The following is a 22,136-nucleotide window of genomic DNA, read 5'->3' on the forward strand; positions in this document are numbered from 1 at the left end:
GCGGCGGGGGGGGGGTTAATGTATTGGAACTGTGAAGGAGATGATTTAATTTACCATTTTAATAGCATATTAAAAAAAAAACTTCCTAAACCTGAATTCCTAAACATATCGCATACTTGATCCATCATGTAAGCTGGTTCACCTTCAGACTTGGTCTCCCTATCAATCAACTGTCACAATCACCTCCCACCCGTCATGCCACGGTTGCTACAGCTCACTCTGCAATCCAACACAAAACCTCCGGGTAAGGAGGTACATGTATCAGAGTCAGCGGTTTTGACAGGCTGTATCGCCATGGGGGGTCTACAGATTGATGGTTCCTTTCCTGGAATTTGGGTCACCTGCCATGTTTATGACCGAAATATGCAGCAACCTTCTCATGTCATTACGACCTGAGCATGAAATTATCCATGATAGATACGGGTTTTTACTTCCTGGACCATCGGGTATTTCTACCCTTTATAGGTCAATCGTTATATTTTACCACATACTGTTATGATTAGGCCCTTAATCCATTAAGATAACGGCTTGGAAACGCCTCTGAAAAAGTATTAACGTACATTATAAAGAAAGTCAAGATATTTATCACTCTCATAATCTTAGAGTACGCCAAGTGAATACATGTATATTAATTTTTTTAGCAAGGATGCAAGTGTGAAACCATGTTTGAAGGAGAAATTGGAGATTTCAGATTTCTCGGAAATATTTTGGGTTTTTGTAAATTTATTGTAAGAACCGAGGAGATTTTCAGCACGAATTTCAATCTTGATGATTTTTATTGCAAGTTTTTGCAGGAGGATAAAGATGAGCAACGGATAACAGCATGTGACTACTAATTTTGACACCAAATGCTATCATACTGAGTTCGATTTTTACTCGAGACAGTGGAATCCCACTTTTGTCTGGAATATGTGTGGGTTTTGTACTTTAATCGGGAATGTGACTAAAACTTCACGGTTGATGGTCACTTAATGTTCCAACTGTCCCCCCTGTCCACCTCTGATACCTTCTGGTCATATTCTGTGACCTTCAAGGTCACCCTATCTCCTGTGACTGACCTTTTGACCTCCTGTTATTCTGCCTGTCAATCTTCAGCAATAACGTGCTGTCACCCTACTCTTCCATCTATGCACAAAAACCTACAGACCTGCGACCTAGAACAATATTTCGTACCTGGAAATAGATTGCTCAAATTCATGAGAGGCTAATACATTAATAAATAACACATTATGTGACACTTTTGCACCAAAAAAATGAAATGTCATATGATGGAAAACTTACTTCCACGTTTCAACATACTTGAGTAACTAACCTCCATTTCTAACATTTATGGTTGAAATAGCCCACAAGAGGTGAACCCAATTAGTTGTACCACCACAAACTACGTATACCAGAATGTAAACAAACATGGCCGACAGTTGTGTTTTCAGCTTTTTAACATGCTCATAAGGCGTCATACTTTGCCACCTCTACTTCCCTTGAATAGCACCAATTTGCGATGGAGTAGAGTTTATTCAGCTTACTATGTAAAAAAAATGACAACATTTTCTATTTTGCATCGTCCTTATGTTACATACTGAAGCTTTAAAACAGTCCAGAGAATATCATATCTAACTCGATAGCAACTACTGCCGGTCGTTCAGCGTTGATATAACCTTCGTTGTAAAATGTACTCTATTTTTCTATCATCTTTTAATCTGCCCTGAAAAGAGAAAAGACATTACGTTCCACACGAAGTCGTTCCATCTTCTAAAAATCGATATGTTGGAGTATAAAGCTAGTGCTTGGGGCTATGAAAAAAGAACACATTTATATTTCATGGATGTAGACTGCCGAATGGAACTAGTTTATGGGACGCACTTCGATAAGGTGGTATTGAAATAAAAGTGTCCGGACGTTGTTTGAAAGACGGATAGATGGAAGAATCAAACAAGCGAAGTTTACTACTGAATCAGATATAGGTAAGAGATAGATTTTGTACACAAACCGACTCCATTTATACCAGGGGATTAGTATGACACATACATGTATGCCCAGTTTATAGCTCAATACGCTAGATATACATATAGTTAATATCCAATGTTCAATTCCAGTACCCGATGCATGTCGGGCAAAGCCCCTGTCACACATTAACGAATATGGCTTCCCGAACACTAGCCAAACGTCCCCCAAGTTCGGCCAGGTCGGTTACTACACATGTTTAACTGCTCCAACCAACCTGACATTGCGATATGTTTAAAACTTTCAGGTGTTAAGATGAGATAGGGGCGTGGTTGGCAGGTGGCATTATGTGTGCTGTAGTAGGTGGGTCGTGATTGGCATTCCAATTTGACTCAAATTTAACTTAAACTAGATTCGATCCATGTAGAAAGATAGTCGTAAACTAAATATGAACATCAGTCGGTTGGTGCATGGGGAAGGTTCTGAATGAAAACCTTCTGTTAATTCACTTAAATTGACATTTCATGCACGTTTGATGCTGTGACTATAAAGATCAGGTTCTTTTGCAGTAAAAGTCTGGAACCAGCTGAATTACTTATATATATACGTTTTCTTTTTAGATTTACTTTAGTATTGGCAGTGACAAAGAAGACACTGATGCCATGTATAATATTTATAAGTTAGTTGAACCTGGGGAAATATCGTAGCTCTTTTCGACAAGCACAACGAACAGTGAACTACGGGTTATAGCCATCCTCAGATGCCCTTTCCAGTAGCGTGCATGTCGAGTGAGTGACAACAGCCGGGATTCAAACTTTCGACCTCTTGGTCCAGAGTAAGAGTACGACCAGACCACGCACGCTTCATACGAACACACCATTAAAACTTCACAATGACGGGTCAAAGGCAGGCCTGATTGCCTGTAAAGCTGAAAGCTCATATAACGTATATAACCAATGCTCCTAACGAAGTAGCACAGACTTGGCCTGGCCTAACAGTAAAGTCAATCGCAAAATCTGTGCGAGGATTGCGTATGATGAAAACTGTGGTCTATCACAGTAAGAAAAGTCAGACCATCGTAACATTCAAACTGCCCTTATATAAACTACCCATAGAATACAAATATTGGCACTGACAGCGCTGGAAGTGTGGTTCTCCTCAGACATGGAAACTCCAGCTTTATGTCCAATCCGAGAGGACGTCCCTAACCAAAGCTGGGGGATCATTTCACCTGACTGGAGATCAAAAGCCACAGAGATAATCTTGCAACCCTATTCATCACACAGGACGTGGGGATTATTACCTGTCTCGCTAAGTACATCTTACAAAGCACCTTCAGGGACTCCGTCCGATGTGATTGAATTTGATTCCTGCCTATTAAGCTTGGGTGCTGCTTCATGTTTTAAGCCAATCAGATTTAAGAAAGGGATTAGTGGGTGGTGCACATAAATGCTGTTAGCCGAATGACGAGCACATTGGCATTACCAAAACGGAGGGTCTTTAAAGCCTCTGTCTCATAATAGTTAAATATGGCCTCCCGATAACTGTCGTGTCGAGATCCCCCCCCCCCCATGGTTGGGAGTAGTTTGGGAGCAAGCTCGGCTGTGGTTGGCTGTTTCTAAGGTAACTAGTGCTGTAGCAGACACCCTGTGCTGTTGAGTCACATTATGTAGCAAGTTGCAGGAAAGTTGGTGATTATAGTCACCATATTCATAAATGTGTTTTAGTCAGAATATTTATTTATATTTATTTATTTATTGTTTTATTTCAGGCTCAATGGCCCATAGCACAGGCACATAACATTACACAACATTACACAGAATAAACTGAGCAGTAGTTCATTAGGCTAGACAATACAATTGCTTTGCAAATATTACATTTCTAGTTCATTTATTTACTAGAAATCTTCTTGGAAGAAGATGGATCCGGATCTGGTTCCGGACTGGAGCCGAGGAGTCCGGATATGGCCGGCGAGCTCCGGCGCTTTTTGATTGAGAACTACGACAGCAGTGTCCGGTCCGTCCGGAACGCCAGACAGGCAACGGAAGTGAAGGTGGACGTGGCCCTGAGGCAGGTTTTACGACTGGTGCGTATCAACAACTTTTAATACATCTAAAATTAATTATTAATACTCAATATGTTATTTGTTTAAAGTTAAAACTTTTGGTCCAACACAAAACTTATCTCACCTACAGCTTTCGACCAGTCACTCTGGTCTTCCTCAGTAGACTGACCCAGTGAAGTTTGTCACGTGGCTTCTTTGAAGTGTGATCATGACGTCAACACTGGGTCAAAGGTATCTGGTAGACGATGTCGGCCCCCGTGCCGGTTCAATAAATGGTGATGGGCCCTGATGTAAATGACTTCCTCCACGAGAAATAGTCTTGTTCACTGTCTAAAATCCTTACAGTGTCAAGTGAAACAAAATGTCCAGATGACTCTATGTGGATGTCAATATGTTATTATTAGTAAAAAGTCAAAATTTAGGACCCTCTTGATTTAGTTCATCCTTCTCATGTCCTACCTGAACAGACAAGGGATGAGATGGGGTGGGAGGTTTAGGACCTGTGTCTCTATTTATTTTATATGACCCCATTTCGTCTGTCTTATATTTTTTTGGACTTTTTATATTTATTAAATTTAGGTATTATTCAATTTTTTATTACAAGCCGCGCTTTTATTTAAGTTTTATTTACTCGAGTTATGAAAACGTGTTTTATGCCTCCACCAACGGAGGAGTTGGATGTATTGGACGAATTGGATGTTTTAGGAAACCAGTATCAGCCTTGCCTGGCAGAGTTAGATATGCTTGAACCATTCTTCATTCACGGGAATACATAGGACATAATCACGTAATAGTTACAACCTAAAGTTAGAAATTGCAGGGTTCTCTCCACAAAATGTGGGATTTACCAAATACGGTAAATAACTGGTAAGTACGGTAATGGTTTGCTTTTGCCATTTGATGCTTTGAGACAGCAGTTGTTGGACATGCATCTGTCTTGTTTAGACAACCAACACAAACGTACCCATGGACATAATCCAATACGTAATAGCTAAAATAACATATTGAGTTTGATAATAAGGGCTTACTCATGTAAGGGACGTTTATAGTCTAAAACAACCATTACCAAATTCACCTGGCAGTTAGTGTCATCTGCTAAATTCCACCTAATTTTTCATACAGTAATGTACAGCATTTGTTAGTATTAAGAGATACCTACAAATGTATAGTGCTATCGTTCAAGGCCTATACCAAACGGGTGTGTTAGACAATTTAATGCAACATAATTCCGCTAGAGGCGTTACTGCAACATTAATCTTTCAAAATGTTTTATTGTCAGTATGGTATCAGTAACGTCCACATGCAAAGATAAATGCTGCACATTTGTCAAAAATTAAAAGATAAGGTGAAAATGGAAAATAGATGGAAATACCCGTAACTTATTTGCCGTAACGAGTGGCTTTTTTGTGATCTTTCTGAACATCATCGCAACATTCTATTATATCTATATCTTTTTTAGTACTTATGTCAGTATTTGGAAGGTGTGCTGCACGATATATTTTATTCGTTTATGAGAAGTAAATATTTGAATACGGTAAAGCAGAATTTAAGTTACACTTCATCAGTCAAAAATGCCACAGCTACAAAGCATTTTTACAGCCTCTTTAGGAACAACATCCAATACACAATGCTGCAATCTTATAGTTTGAGGAATTTAGACTCCTGTCATTAGATATTTGAATGTGTTTGAATTGAGTAAGAATTAACAGAGCAGACCATATGCGAAGGTAAACATTATGCATTTGCTTTGAAAATGATACCTTTCTTGTTAACTACGTTTTAAAATACTTTTTCTTTCATAAATTCTGACATGTCATGATACATACTGCATGTGACGTTATGGCTTATCAATACAACTTATACATGAATGTTTTTTCTGTGATGTCTGAATATTCTATAACGGCTTTCTTGTGTTGTTTCAGTCGGAGCGTGACCAAATACTGACAACAGTGCTTTGGGTTAGACTGGTAAGTTTGGACTTCTACTTTGATTTGAAACAACACGACATATGACATACTTTTGTCCGTACGTTTTGGTAGTAAATATTGTGATCCAAAGTTTCAATAATGGTAATAATAATTCAACACTGTAATGTCTCGTAGCGTACAGTATCAAGATTTTAAGATTAGGATTTCTGACCCGGATTCGAATCTGAACTTGTGCTTTAATTTTTCTCGATACCGCCGTACAAATGCAAATGTAATGTAAAATACTTTTTATATCTTAAATGTTTTTCCCTCTCAAGAGTTATAATACGATTAGATATGGCGTCAACCATTCAACGATATGGCATCGATCGTTTTAAATGGTAACGGCCATCTACAGAAACAAGATGGCGTCCTTGGGTCGATACTAACGACGCCAGGTGGCTGACTGTAAAATCAGCGTAGCTAATACACAGCTTAGAGACCAGGGAAAATCGTTGATGTACTAAGCTGAATCGATTAAACAATCATTTCAAGTAGAACCCAAATGGGACTAGTCATTGCAAGTTGTTATTTCAAGGTCTTTCTTTGATGATCCCCAGATGAATGTTAGACATCCAGGTAGTGAGATGCACAAGGAACCTGAGACACAGACGGGCGTTTAGATAGACGAAGAAATTGTTACACAGTTTTTGTTTAACAATCCATAATAGACTGTCTAAACTTGTGAACTGAACTGTATATTACTGATGTAAAAATTCTCTTCACATCATTTATATTAATGAATAAGTTTTGGATCAACCAGTTCAATCACCGATTCCGTTATAATCATGCACTGACGAAAAGTTGTGGATGATACTTAAAACGTTGCTAGCTACATGGACTACGGAGGATGGCACCCAGGCCAGAGCCTCGGAGGATGTGGTTTTTTTAGAACACGCGAGCGTCATAGCGAGCGCGGATGTCATCCATAAAATTGAACAAGTGTGACCTAAATGATAATAAGTGTCACCAATAGCGTTATACAGTAACAGATACAGAGTTTCCTCTACACTCCAGCTGTGGACAGACGAGTTCTTAACGTGGTTCCCAGAGGAACATGGCGGTCAGAGCGTCATCAGGATTCCGTGTAAGGACATCTGGCTTCCCGATATCTACTTGTACAACAAGTAAGGGAATTTTACTTTTAAGTAAAATTAATAAAAATTCATAAAACTGTTGATAGTGACAGACTATGGTAGTTCTTGTGTTGGCTGTGCCCTCCTGGTACGAAGGTTTTCTTTGAGTGTGCTTCTCTTCATCAAAAAAGTAAGTAAAAGTAAAAAAAAAACTATGAATGATTTTAACATACGTTTTAAAGAATGAACAGCTACATTTAAAAAATAGACAGAAAGTTGACATTAGAAATAATGTTTTACCACTCTGAACTGAAATTGTATGGCAACTGTCACTAATAAGTACTGTTGTGCTGAGTTAATTTGGGATCCACAATCAAAAGTGTGTTTTGTTCTCCAACCCAGCGCTGATGAGATCAGTACCGGAAAACTCGGTCACCTGACTGACGTGATCGTCCAATCAAACGGGCTGGTGGAGTGGCCTCAGCCCCTCACGGCCAAGACGTCATGTGACATCAACACCAGGTTCTTCCCGTTCGACCATCAACAGTGTGAGCTGCTGCTGGGGTCCTGGAGTTACGACGGCACCCAAATCAACTTCACTCATCTGTAAGTTACCCAAATCAACTTCACTCATCTGTAAGTCACCCAAATCAACTTCACTCATCTGTAAGTCACCCAAATCAACTTCACTCATCTGTAAGTTTATCTAAAAGAAATAGACACAATGTCACTGTCTATATGCAAATTAGATTCCCGTTTGAAGGCTCATGTATATGCAAATAAGTTTTCACTCAAATCAACTTCACTCATCTGTACGTTCTAACATGAGTGACTGATAGACACTTCAATGTCGCTGTATATATATAAATTAGCTTTACGTTATCACCCTAATCAACTTCATTCATCTGTGAGTTACCGAAATCAACTTCACCCATCTCTAAGTTCTAACATGGCTGATAGACTCATTGAAGTGACTTTCTTTGTGCGAATTAGCTTTCAGTTTGAAAGCTCATGAATATGTAAATATCCCAACAATATTCTAGGATAAGTCACCAAGTTTGGCCGTTTTAGCTCTAGCCGTTCAGACGCTACGTGACATAAAAGTTGGCGCGGGCACTTTTACCCCCCTTACCCCCCCCCGGTCTAGATAGGGTTAAACTAAGTCTAAGTGCAATATACTTAATGTACGGAGGGAAATTTTGGCATTTGGCTGCAACACATTTTTATGAATACACCATTTGATTGATTGATTAATTAATTGATTGATTATCTATAATTCTGTATCAGATTGAACAAAAGCTTTTGAATTTTTTCTCTGCAGGGTGCCTTATGGAGACACCCGTGATATCATTGAAAACGGAGAGTGGGAACTGTTGAGCATGTCTGTGTACAGGGAGCTGAACTACTACTCCTGCTGTAGTGAGCCGTACCCTAACGTACGCTACGTCATGCGTCTGCGCCGTAAAGCCGACTACTACATCTTCACCTACGTGTTGCCCTGCCTGTCATGCCTGGTCATCGTGCTGGGTGGGTTCTTCCTGCCCACGAACGCCGCCGTGCGGATTCAGTTGGAAGTGACTTCCCTGCTTGCGCTTACAGTGTACCTGCTGATGATACAAGAAAACATGCCGCCGTCCTCTGGGGATGTGTCGATTTTAGGCAAGTACAATATGGTGCTTTCTTTCTTTGGGGATGTTTTACAATTACGATATAGAAAGGCACTGCAGACATGTAAAAGTGCTAATTTCGGATTAGTCGACTACTCTGAACATTACCAACTCTACAAAGTAAACTCGACCAACTCCCCGGTCAACTCAACCCAATACCGGAGACATTACGCTAAGAATATCGATAAGAAATATTAATGTGGGTGAAATATTTTAGCATTCCCGACAATTGAATTAGGTTTATTAATAGGATTTAATTATGATGCACTACTTTTCGTGTAATATTTACATCTATTTACCTTCTTTAGGTGAATTCTACACTGGGTCTATAATCATAGTAGGGATGGCAACTCTCGCGACAGTATGCGTGATCAGAATTCACGAGAGTGACGAAGAAGTCCCCAATTGGCTGAGAAGACTCCTGGAGTCCCCCTTGCTGACCATGGTGGTAGTGCAGTCCACGGGGCAGAAGGAACAGGCCACGCCTACCAAAGTGCCGCCCACTTGTGAGAACAGTCACAAATCTGCCAGCGAGGACAGCGTGAACGCTCACACGAATGGTCACGTGATCTCCGGCGATGGTCTCGCGTTACGCTGCGAGAACGGCTCGGCGAAGGGAGACTGTCAAAATGGCGACTGTCAAAATGGCGACTGCCAAACTCCAGACGACCCCGGCCTAGACATCCCCGACTCTTGCAGCACTGCTACTCCACAATCTGACGACAACTACTCCGACAAGGGACAAAAGAAGGACGACAAACTAGCGAATGTGCTCTCTTTGCTGGAGGCCCATCTAGAGGCTAAGAAAACTAACCGTGTCCGAAGAAAGCTGTGGCACAAGACTGCAATATGGATGAACCGGATTCTGTGGCTGTGCCTCCTCATCTCCAGTATCTCCTCTTCCATCGCCATCTTCTACCCGGCTGTTAAACAGTACAACCGCTAATCGAGCTCAATGAAGCAAAATTTACTATGCTCTATATCATTGCCTTGGGATGATTTTTAGCTTTGTTAAAACATCGATGGATTGCTTTTGCCCTTCAATATCCGATGAACATTTTTCACGCCTCACAGTTGCATATTCCATTACGTACGTATCAAGATTATATCTATCATTATCGGCGCATCGGATTTAAATGGAAAAAAATGAAGGTAATCATAGTTAAAAAAGAAATGCATGTACAGTTTGATTTCAAGATGAGGGAACGATGCGCATTTGGACTTAAGCTTCTTCTATCTAGTAAGTGTATTAAACGGGTCTCGTTTAATACAGAATTAAAGAGGGGCACAACGAGAGAAATGCGACGTATTCAACATGCGGTACCTTTTAAAACACAGAAACTGGATGGGAAGAAGGCGATTAACAGCGGTAACTGCTGGTTACTGCAATAAAACTGAGTCAAGATAATATAGATACATTGTACGGAAAGGTAAAGAATGAATATTCATATTATACAATTGTGCAACATATTCGTTAAATTGTAGATCACCGCTGAATACGTGATTTATATCAGAGGTCGGCGAAAGGAACTTGAAACATACAAATGTATTTACTGTATCACACAGGCACTGCACATGTGTTTCGTAAACTATACAATGGTATGCGCAGTTTTCTGCGCATGTGCAGACATGATGCATTGTGGTATAGGCCAAAGGTCAAGATCCCTCGTAGACAATTTTTATCACCTAGACCATTTTGCAACGCCATGTCACCTTAAAACCCTGTTAAGAATCTTTCTCCAAACGCCAGCAGACCAAGGTTGTTTGAAACATTTTGAAACATTCGGATTGCGCAGCCAAACAGTAGGCGACCTGGCCAACACCAGCCGACAGCAGTTAACCTTTTCCTAACGTTTCAAGGGGGACCTCGGCAACTGGTAAACCATATGTGTGACAAAGTCTTACACTAGACAATGTTAATTTTTCCTGTGGAATGACTCATTGCTATCGTTCAATGGTCATCATGGACGTTTTGCCTTCGCAGGTACAGTCTATATGATGACGGGAGGTCTGATAATGAAAAAAGTAACCCTTCTACATATATGTGTACATATACGTCATATGATACTGTGGTGTACAATGTACTCTTACGATTCTAACCAAGAAGTAAACAAGAGTACCAATGCACGAAATATATAAACGACTTAAAGCATTACGCAAGTGCTTCTCATAATTAGTTCATGTCCCTCAATGTAAATGACTGTATACGCCCGTAAAAGTGCTATTGAATTCACTTGACATGTAATGGTGTTACAGTAATGCCACACGTATGTCAATATATACACGTTTAATGGGGGTGAAAAAGAATAGGGATATTTCTTGTACGCTCCTTGTATAGCTCTGTTTATAAGTACAAAGTTCAGCAGGCCTGATCAGACGTTCAATTCTCCTTACGCAAAGCCTAGGTACGTCTTTCATACTTTATTAAGTAGATATCATGACCAATAAAACAGACAACGTTCTTGCGTTTACCGTATGCATAAACTAGCAAATGATTCAAAACTGTTGATGTCTATTTTTGTTGTACTTCCGGTAGTGGTAGATGTTTTGAAATGAACTTCTCAAAGCTCTAACGTGCCCTCTAAACAGAGCACAAAACAAAATGGCGCCCAAGCCTCGTTTTGGGCCAACATCACGAACTGTCTTCCTTGGACTGTGGTCTCATGACGTCATAAGCCGAAATGACGCTAGTATCTGAAAATGAATATATTGTCATTATGATGGAAGTCATTTGTATGCACCATGATGCGTGTTTTCTGGGCTTTTGGTACGAAGTGATGTTTCTACAAAAAATGGAATGGGCTATACAGCGGCAAGACATTTAATGCCGGCACACAGTTAGGTTTCTGAAATATTCTTATATTGCTAATAACCGCCTTTCTGTGTACATGTGCGTCTGAAAACCGCGATTACTTGTATCATATGGGGTATAGAATTGGTGTTATTGACTACAAAATATGCTAAAAGTCAACACATCACTGTAAGTCCAATCCGGTAAGGACACTGCATGTAAGTCTGGTGGGTACAATCTTGCACAATCTTGCAGTAGTTGAATGAACACAAAATCGCTTACCTGTGTATATTTTAAAGTAATACTGTGAATATTAAATTTATATTTACCGATGGAATGGAGTCCTGTGTGTGTTTTTATCGTAGCAGTCGCTTTTTTCATGGTTGTTATTGTTGTCTTTTGTAAAAACCTTTTTTTAGTTGCTGGGAGGTATATATTGGTTGTTCTGTGAGCTGGGTATATACTTGTCTTGTTGGTTGACAGTACGTGGGTTTTGGAAGATGGACAGCAGAATGACAGAATTTTATTAAGTCAGACTCAAGAAAATTGGTCATCTTGAAGGTGCAAGGTTCACTCCGGGAGCCAGAAGGAATTAAAGGTCGATTAAGGGGGGGGGGGGGGGTCAAGAAACCGGGGATTGCACCAGCGGCTGTCCAGCCCTACGGTTTTTGCCCTAGTATACTGCAATGTAACGTTTAAATTTTGTTTAAATTGGTAAACTAATCAATCAATATTAAGCTAATCTGTTTCTGCCTTAGTTTCTAGCTACTTGACAATCTGGAATATTTATGTGTTTATGCGGCTTTGGGGATAAATTCAATCTGCTGGAAAAGCCACAGTGGGGAGTACTTGTTAATGGCTGGACCATGGGTACACATCCGTCATTCTTAATGCGATTTTCTTCAGTAAATCAGGTGAAATATTTTTTCCACAAGCAAATACGTGTTTACATTCTTGACACATCATTTGTTGGACCATTTTTTGCCAAAACTCATAAAACCCCAAAAAAAAGGAAATCCCTTCCTATCGATACTTTTTTTTCAAAATTGAAACCAGAAACATCACATTAAGGTTTTTAGGCCTTACGTCTTGTAAAGATGCCAACTGCAGATCTTGTCACAAGAGAGATAGTTAGACTAGTCCTCCTAGGAATTATACATGCAGGAAAGCGAATACCAAACCGCTCGTGCTCTCGGCACATAAAGGGATTTTAAATTCTAACCGCCCCTTTTTTAATTGATTCTGACCTTCAGCGCTTGTCTTTTAGAATATATGTGAATAAAGATATTTATAATCATTTATGACAAGGAGGGCAGGAAAAATATATATATATAATATTCTATATAAATATAAAATTGGCATTTAATGTTTTTTTTCTATTTCCCATTCTGCAGTATACGTCATTTTCAAACACATTCTTTTTCTGCAATATATACTATACTAGTATACGCCATTTGGAATATCTTTGCAGCTGGATTTACTTCAGACCACTGCTGTATTACCTCTGTGACAAATGCCTGATAAGTTAGATGATAAGTTACAAGATTACTTTGAAACAATTTTAAGTTAACCGCAAAATGTAATCATAATATGATCAATGACACGACATTGAGAATGGTGCACTTATGATGGCAAAAGTAATTAAAAATCCAAGCACAACTGAATACGTAATTAGAGTATTAACAAAAAACTTTTGACATAAGCAATTTTCTCTTCAAGTTTTGCCAATTACGTAATTGGTGACCGGACGCTTTCCATGCATCCTTAATGTAATTAAGACCCAGCTCAACTGATGCTAGAATATTGATTCTTCCTAAAAGATTGATCAATCACCCAATCAGTTATGTAAAAAAGGAAATATTCAATAACTTTTATTAGTAGTATCCTGATAATGTAATATGCTGTTAATGGATAGGTATGGGAATGAAATAATATCAGTTTACTCAAAATTACCCTTTGCGATAAGATCAGGGGGTTGCAATAAACGAATGTATCGGAATTTCTAATGCATAACAGTATGGCTATTTACCTATGCACACTGCAATGAGGCCTCTTTTGTGCGTCTACGTTGTTAATTTTTTTTTTGGTTTGGGGGGGGGGGTACTGATCGGTGAAAATTTCTGCAGGGTTCAGAGTTATGCCGCTGTGGGAGTGGATGTGAGTCTTGAAGTTGTCGTGAAGATTCTTTTAGGTAATATGTTTGCTTGAGTTTTCTGCTGCCGTTCGAATTACCTCAACTTGTTGACTCAGAAAACTCAAATTGTGACCCTAGACCTAGTTTCCTATAGACTTGGGGTCAAAGGTCATTGACATGGCTACCTGAAGGCATCTTGTTTCAGGTGCATAAATTATGATAATGAGCAGAAATTATCCACACCTAATTATGTCAAATCGTCCCTTATAGATTAATGAAACTCCATATTCTTTAAAATCACAAAATACATTCACAAAAAGCTATATTTGTGCAAATTATTTTAGTGTTTTGACCCCATACGGTAAGATTCGTCGCAAAAAACCTACCGTGGTTTGAGGGTTAATACAGTAAAGATTATAGTATGCTCCCTGACAAACCACTGGAAACCTGTCTTTACGTAAGACAGGCCCCATCTTAATAATGTAATTTTGTCTTATGGGATTAGCCACCAATGTAATGAGACGTATTTTCTTCCGCTTTCGTTGATTAGAATAATGTTTATCGACCACATAGCAGCGGCATCGACAACATTAGAGCCTTATCTGATGTTAAAACAATATAAATAACACCAGAGAATCGTGTCTTTCTCCTAAAGATTTGACGAATTTCTGGGAGCAACTTTGCGGTAAGTCAATTCTCTTTACTTTATGTATTATACAAAGCTTCTAGGTGCAAATTACCTCCAATGGTGACTCATTAATTTGTAATAAATGTGTTGTGTGACGTGGAAATATGCAAATCTGTGTTGCCCGTGTTCTTTAATTTTGTACATAAAAATGTGCTAAACACAGGAGATTCTAACTAAGTTTCCTACGTTACTACCGGTCTTCTACTTTCTATGTATGTCACAATTCAGATAACCTAACACACTTTAAATCACCGTCTTGTCTGCTGAACCATTATTCATGTTACTATCGTCGCCATTTTAATGGTCGCTCTCTATAAACAGCTGAAAAAAGCTTTAAACGGTAATGATAACATTGTCATCAACACTGCACTATCAGTATCATTTTTGTCTCTTCTAAAATCCAATATCAGACTAGACTAGCCTCCGGGCCAACTTTAATGCTTATACGCTGCAATTCCAAATGAATCAAGTGTGGACGATAGATTCCGAGAACGTCCTGTGCACAGTAGATAACCATTCAGTCCTAAAGTTATGGACCTTCAACGGTATGGGGCTTTGTTTATATGTCACATTTCGAGATAACACACTTTAAATCACCGTCCTGCTTTCATTTATGTGACTATCTTCGACATTTTCAATGACCTCCTTGTACATATACCTGAAAAAAAGGTTTGAAAAGTGAACTGTCATTTTCATCACCATTTTACTATTACGTATACCAACGTTCTGGCCCCCTACTTTATTTAAGTGAACACATATGACAGATTTCCAGATAACACACTTTACATCTGTTGAGATTTGATATAAAAACCGTTGCTGTCCTAGCCATTTTTATCATTTTGTAGGTGTACCTTAAAAAGTGATGGTATCATTGTCTCTGTCATCAAAATGGCAAGATTTGTGTCTATTCTAATGTTCAATACCACATCAATACCGTATTGCTTTAAAATTGCAACTGAAAATAAATTTAATAATAATAATAATAAAAAAAGTTCTGGAAACAAACCATAGCCATTAAAACTATGCAGTCCCGAAGTTACTGACCTCCTGCGGTTGATGTGAACGCAATCTGCTTTGTCACATTTCCAGATAACACAGTTAAAAACTCTGAAGCTATCAGTCATGTTACTGTCCTCGGCATTTTAATGATTATGCTGTGCACATACCCGAAAAAAGCTCTAAACCGTGATGGTATCATTGTCTTTTTCATCAACATTGTAATATCAGCAACGTTACCGACCCCGTATTGTATTTTATGCAATGCAAACTGTTCTGTACATATGTCACATTTCCAGATAACACACTGTACATCTGGTAAGCTATTAGTCATGTTACTGTCCTCGCCATTTTAATGATTATTCTATACATAAACCTGAAAAAAAAGTTTAATGCGATGATGGTATCATTGTCTTCTTCATTTACCCCGTAATATCAGCAAAGTTACCGGCTTCCTATAGTATTGATGCCAAGGGAAACTGCATTGTACAGACGTCCCATTTCTAGATAACACACTTTAAATCTGGTAAGCTATTAGTCATGTTACTGTCCTCGCCATTTAACTGATTATTCTACACTTGTAACCGAAAAAAGCTTTAAACGACGATGATATCATAGACTTTTCCATTCCAGATAACACACTTGAAGCCTGGTAAGATTTTTCAACACGTCGACCCCCAGGACATCTTTAATGCTTTTTTTCTCCTTTAGAAGTCGAAAATGGAATCTTGTCTGTTCGCCTGAAAACCTTCAACATTCCGTTGTCAAAAATCCATACTTGTGGCGTTTATAGACTAATGCCATCAGACAGTTGTAGCCCAAAGGCTGAATCAATGTTCTTCTGAAATTATTGTCTGCAATTGTTAAATATGCATTTTTCCGTCTACTTTTTTTTTACTACAAAGGACGTAGGTATCCGATGCAATTTCAGGGTAGCAAAAACAATGTATGCCAGATGAGAAAATCTGACTTCTATTTCTACATTTACTGCCATTTGGTAGCACATTTCTGTTATTATTTCATACTTGAGGCACATGAGGTGTCTCTATATTCTTTGGTACCACCCATATATAGCTATAACCAGATAACACACGACAAGCAACGGTTTTCCGTCAGTGACAAGCACGGCATTTTTTTCTCACAGATTCCAGTATGCTATAGGCTTGGTTTGAATTAACTTTCTATATTAATGCTTAATAGTAGATGAACAATAGTACACTGTGTAATTTTTATAGATAGAGTTTTAGTATTTAGCGTTAGAATTGTTAGTGTTCTGTAATCCATGTCTTACATGCCCTAGATCACATGTGCAGTTATTACATCTGGATAGCAATACGCAATAATAGATCCATTCATTCATTAAAATAATGACGAGAAAATTGACCTTGAAAATCTAGTCATGTCGTCTGAAAAACATTGAATGACTTTAACACCAAACTTTTCTTCGAGTCATGATTACTTCGCATATGTGTGAAATACTTTTCGCTTCTGGGATGAAAGTTGGCAAAATTGCGGTAACGTGTCTACTGCCATTTACTAAGCTCGCCGCTATATCTTCTAAACGCATATTCTGACTCTAATTAGGTAGTGAAAATCATAAAGTAGCACGGTTACATAGAAGCTAATTTCCCAAACCAGCAACCAAACGCTACATTACACCCGGTTGTTGCTTCATAATGTCTGCCTACACGCCACAGGGGATTGTTTCTCAGCAGCGATATGGTTCAAAACAGACACAAACTATTGAGTACAAAAGCTCTGCAGACAGTAGATAGCTAAATGACTGTTATAAAAATACATTAAGCGTCAATAGATGTCAGCAAAAGAAATGGCATGACGGGGAATTAAATCTTTATTCCAGTCCTGCGGTGGCATGTACATTTTGCATGCTGAGCAGAAAAAGCTCAAATAACATACCTGTACAATGTATACCTGAAAACCATAGTGAATAACGATTTTCTTTATCGCAATACTACTGTTATTTCGTGATCCGCACTAACGCTCAAACTAAAGAGCCTATTAATGTTTAAATCAAAATATAATTCGCACAAAGGTAAACTTTAATTTAATGAAATTTAGGACATTTTTGAAAGATTGGCACAACAGGTGACTACCCCATTGAAAAGATGTCAACCCGAACACAAGAATGTAGTTTGAACCACTCACACCAAGAAGGACCTCTAGAAATTACGAAAAACGTAGTGTGTTCTTAAATGATTAATTTGTAGCTCTCCCCAAACATGGTTCCTTCAGTTTAACGAACAATGAGAGGAGACGTCCCTTAAGGTACTCATGTTTACCTGATAAAAAGATAAGTGCAAAGTGTCTTTCCCAAGGGCACAACTTTGGGGCCTGCTGGGGATTCGAACCCAGAACCTCTAGAGTTAATCTCCAAGCAGATCCCCCTCGGTGGCAAAAAGACAGTATCAAATTGGCCAGGCAGTATCCATTAGCCAGAGAAGTTCCGCGGCCACCGACGGTGGTGGGTGGGGGTCAGGACAAAAAAAAGGCCATATATAAAAATGTAACGATCATTCCCCCACAACCTCTGCTTGGAGAGTACTCTAGAGTCACCAAACACAAGACTACCTCGCCCCCCCTCCGCTCTGTAGCAAGTATTCACCACATCTGCACATCTCAACGTGTTTATGTACAGGCTATGTAAATCTCATGTGAAACGGTGCTTACCACAATCATGTAACTTCCTCAACGCATTGAAAGCTTGCTTTATAAATAACAGGTAGATCCTTCATGTTCTTTTCTTGCGTTTAGGGACAAATAAAATCAGCTACAATCCATACTATTTGACTGTAACGATACAGTAGAGAAAAGTTAAAACCACAATGATCGCCGAGGGAGATATAATGTCTTTTCTTTATGACATAAGGATGCATTGAACTACATTTATTAGTTTCTTTTATGTACAGCGTGATGTATCAAAAAGTAGATCATATTGATATATCACCTTATTGTTGTTAAGATCCCCAAAGAATTGTACCGACGTCATAACCATAAAGGGGGTATTTTATCACAACATACGTCTTGTTCGTTGATTGGATTACATGGATGACACGTAAAAAATTTGGCCATGCTGTAAACGCAGGTTCAAAATGAGCAAATATATGCCGTAAATTGCAAACAGAAAAATTGGGGGAAAAAAGAAAATGTGAAGAAATCAAAATAAAGGATGCAGTTTTCGCCATATCATACTCTTTAGCCATTAGTTTAATCTTCATGACCATTTAGATTTCACAATTTCTTTTAATTCGCACGTCTGCACCAGTTCTTGGGTTCCTAGAGGATGTCATCCATGTAGTCATGTCAAGCCGTCCCTACGTACAATGTTATAAATGCACGTACGGACGCGAATCGTCTCCACCCATGAGGCACTTTCTACCAGCAAAGTAATTTCCCGTTACTAAAGAGATAGCGTTGTCACGGGAATCCAATTTATGGTTTAATAATGTAATTACGAGAAGCAGACAGTATGGTACACCCCATTATACATCATCATTATTCCAAGTCAAACGTCCAAATACATTTCTACACAGAATTTTTTTTGATGCAGATGATTAAAAACAAAACTTTCTGACACCAGCAATAAGGACAAGAATTCGGAAATTCGATTATTTGGGCTCTTCGTATTTTTCAAGTTCGCAGACACATGAATGTGCTTGGATATTTGTGAATGTATTGGAATTGTGAAAGGGATTGAATAATGAATGGATGAATGAATGAATGAATGAATGAAGACCTTTATTGTACAAACATACCCACTGGGTTAAGTACAAAGGTTAACCTGAGTACACAAATATATATACAACAAGATCAATCTAGTACTAGCACTACAGTCTGTCACATAATTTCGACTTCTCTTCGCTTCTCTGTGATGTTGAAAAGATAAGAACATACAAGTTTAAGAATCGAGGGTTTGTCTAAGTTCATTAAAAATGTGAATTTGTCTGTATTACTTAGGTGTGTAAAGTGATAATGTAATCGAAGTGCATATGTATCATTGCACTTCCTGAATTCTTCCTTATACCTCCCCACTTACTCACACCTGACTCACACCTGACGCATGCTTCATATCAACCATCTGCCCAAATTACCTCCCACAACACAAGCCAGCCACATAAAACAACAATTCTATAAATTAACACTTAAAAATAACATCATAAACATGTCTGTACATTCATACAAAAGAATCCATTGACCAAGGCATTTATGTAAAATGCACCCTAAAATTCAAAATGCACGTGTTTGCAAAACTAGCATTGAGTATTTTTTGTGAAGCGAGGCCTTATTAGAGATACAAAATTGCATACATAATCATCATATCGGTATACACACATCGTCAGAATCTAAAATGTATCTCAGATATAGGCATTAACAATCGAAGAATGGTTTTAACATATTTTACAAAGTAAATTAATTAGCATATCCCAAGCACTAACTTACCTGTGGTAGCAGTGATCTATTGTTTTATTAAATTTAATTCAAATTTAAACTTCATAAGGTCATGAAATTACCTAATAATCTATTTGGATCAAAGGACGACCCTGCCTTAATAATTAGCTTAGACCGTCCTTGTCTGAGGTTTAGTGTCGTAAGGTTGTAATTACATAAATGACTGGAGGAAAAGATGATTAAACACAGAGGCTTCTATCATTGACGTATGTCATATAGATATAGACGTCACTCTGTTATCCCGGGTAATAATTACAGACTTATTTGCTTGGAAAATTGCTTCGATACGGCGCTATGGGCTATGATGATGTCAGAACAGGGCTGACGTCATCATTCGGTTGATTACTGTAATTCCTGATTTTTTTCACTGTACTGATATGTTCACTGTTTTCACTGTCACGTCTGTACTGTGGACTTATCATTACAGTTAAAAGATAATTCCTTGACTTCCTTTTTCCTGCACCTGTCGCCACCGTGAATATATAGTTACTTGAACATGTCCATTTTTCTCAGGCCGTCAACTTTTGCTACCATGAACGTAAAGTGAATTACAGTAGTGAAGACCCCGAAACTGGGACACAATTCTAGCTTCTACCCCAATGAAAGTTAATTAGATACAGGTAATTACATATACAAGGTTACTCATGGTACTCATGCAATTGTATGGCTTCCTCACAATATAGCTTACACCATGGTTACAGTCAGATCTCGGATTTAAAGATAAATAAAACATACTTAAACACAATAATTAAACAGAAAATGTGTATAAACATGTGTATATACATATATCACAGTACATGTGTCGCTGCTGATAGATGTATTCCGAAACGCATGAATCATATAGATAAGTATACATCATATATCAAAGTATTAATCAAATCGAAACTCTATACTTCCATGGGACTTATAAGCTATGTTCCCATGTACCCAAACCTCCCTCAGATTTATCAACCGAACCATTGAGAATACGAATCAGATTCTTGGGCAATCTACAAGTATGAATCATATGAAGAAGCTTGATAAATACGTAAGAAAAGTAAGCTAGGTAAATACCATATTTATCTATATTACGTTCCCAAGAGAACTTTACTATAGGAAATTTATGTACCAACATTAAGTGTGTTTAAGAACCATCTTTTGGTCATTTATCAAGCTTTTCGGTACGTTTATAAACCGCCGAAAGGCCCAGACCACATTTGCAGGATATAAGGACCCCTTATCCCGCCACATTTCTTCACACATCTCCGGGGATTTTCCTAAAAGGTTTCCTGTGGCGAAGCATTTATATTTCTAAGAAGTAAAGGAAATGAAAGTATAAAACTTCGGATATACGTTCCACTCAAACATTTCTTTTTTCATTCAAGTTGACTGTTGCATTTCAGGATTTGGCGGAATCTCGTCATGACTAAGACGGAAATGCCGCGTATATTTTGACTGTCTGGGTGCAGCTTCAGGTACGTTAGAGCTTTTTTTTTTCGTATTCGTATCTTTTTCTAAATTAGTAATTAGTTTGAATAGCAAAGTTCTTTCTATCACAACCATTTATTTTTCAAGCCAACGTTTCCATGACCTTCTGTCCTCTTCATCAGGGCAATACTCATGAAGATGACAGAAAGTCATCGAAACGTTGGCTTGAAAAATGTATGGTTGTGATAGAAAGAACTTTGCTATTCAGTCGTTTACCAACCTGATGAAATTATTTACGGTAGTAATTAGTTTGTTTGATCCTAATTGTATAGTTTTGCCTACATAGATGTATCTTTTGAGCGGCCCTGGTTTCGGGGAATTTGTATGTAATGTCGTCCTTAGCAGTGATAATTTAAGGTTAGTGAGTGGAGACTTAGTTACTGTTTCTTGACAGGATAACCCGGTAGGTGGTATGTGTAGGATGTTGTAAGATGTATCCCTTAATGCTTACTGTGTAATTATATGTTGGATGGTCATAATAATCATGCTGTAATACCTGGTAACTTACACCATTCTATGATGTCTTTCAATCGGGTATTTTTCCATGATCATATAAAACAGTTGTAAAAACATTCACCAACACATCTCAGAAGACTGAAATCTCTGCTTGAGCAAATGTATTGTTTTATTACTTTTTACGTAATTTCGAAATATGTATGAGTGTTATTTTATCCGATAACTTACCAGAAACGTGTAAATTGATATTACGAAAGTCTTCGATCAAAAAGGATATAAATGAATAGCAAAGTTCTTTTTATCACAGCCATTTATTTTTCAAGAGCCGACGTTTCGATGACCTTCTGTCATCTTCATCAGGGCAATTCTGACTGGTTTACTGTGCACTGACACTAGATGTTACTTGGTGCATAGTGCACTA

General features: G+C 38.3%; 1 protein-coding gene across 1 annotated transcript in view; it reads left to right on the forward strand.

The window, feature by feature from the left end:
- The window catches only part of LOC109480379 (neuronal acetylcholine receptor subunit alpha-10-like), a 31,846-nt gene extending 21,918 nt beyond the window's left edge, over positions 1 to 9,928 (forward strand). The window contains exons 3-8 of the mRNA XM_019782574.1: positions 3,843 to 4,027; positions 5,929 to 5,973; positions 6,991 to 7,100; positions 7,452 to 7,655; positions 8,371 to 8,708; positions 9,025 to 9,928. Of these exons, the coding sequence (XP_019638133.1) occupies positions 3,843 to 4,027; positions 5,929 to 5,973; positions 6,991 to 7,100; positions 7,452 to 7,655; positions 8,371 to 8,708; positions 9,025 to 9,662 (1,520 nt within the window). The 3' untranslated portion in view covers positions 9,663 to 9,928. The remainder of the gene's footprint in view (positions 1 to 3,842; positions 4,028 to 5,928; positions 5,974 to 6,990; positions 7,101 to 7,451; positions 7,656 to 8,370; positions 8,709 to 9,024) is intronic.
- Positions 9,929 to 22,136: the final 12,208 nt, after the last annotated feature.

The sequence above is a fragment of the Branchiostoma belcheri genome, unplaced genomic scaffold (assembly GCF_001625305.1).
Source record: "Branchiostoma belcheri isolate BF01 breed outbred unplaced genomic scaffold, Haploidv18h27 scaffold50, whole genome shotgun sequence".
NCBI lineage: Eukaryota > Metazoa > Chordata > Leptocardii > Amphioxiformes > Branchiostomatidae > Branchiostoma > Branchiostoma belcheri.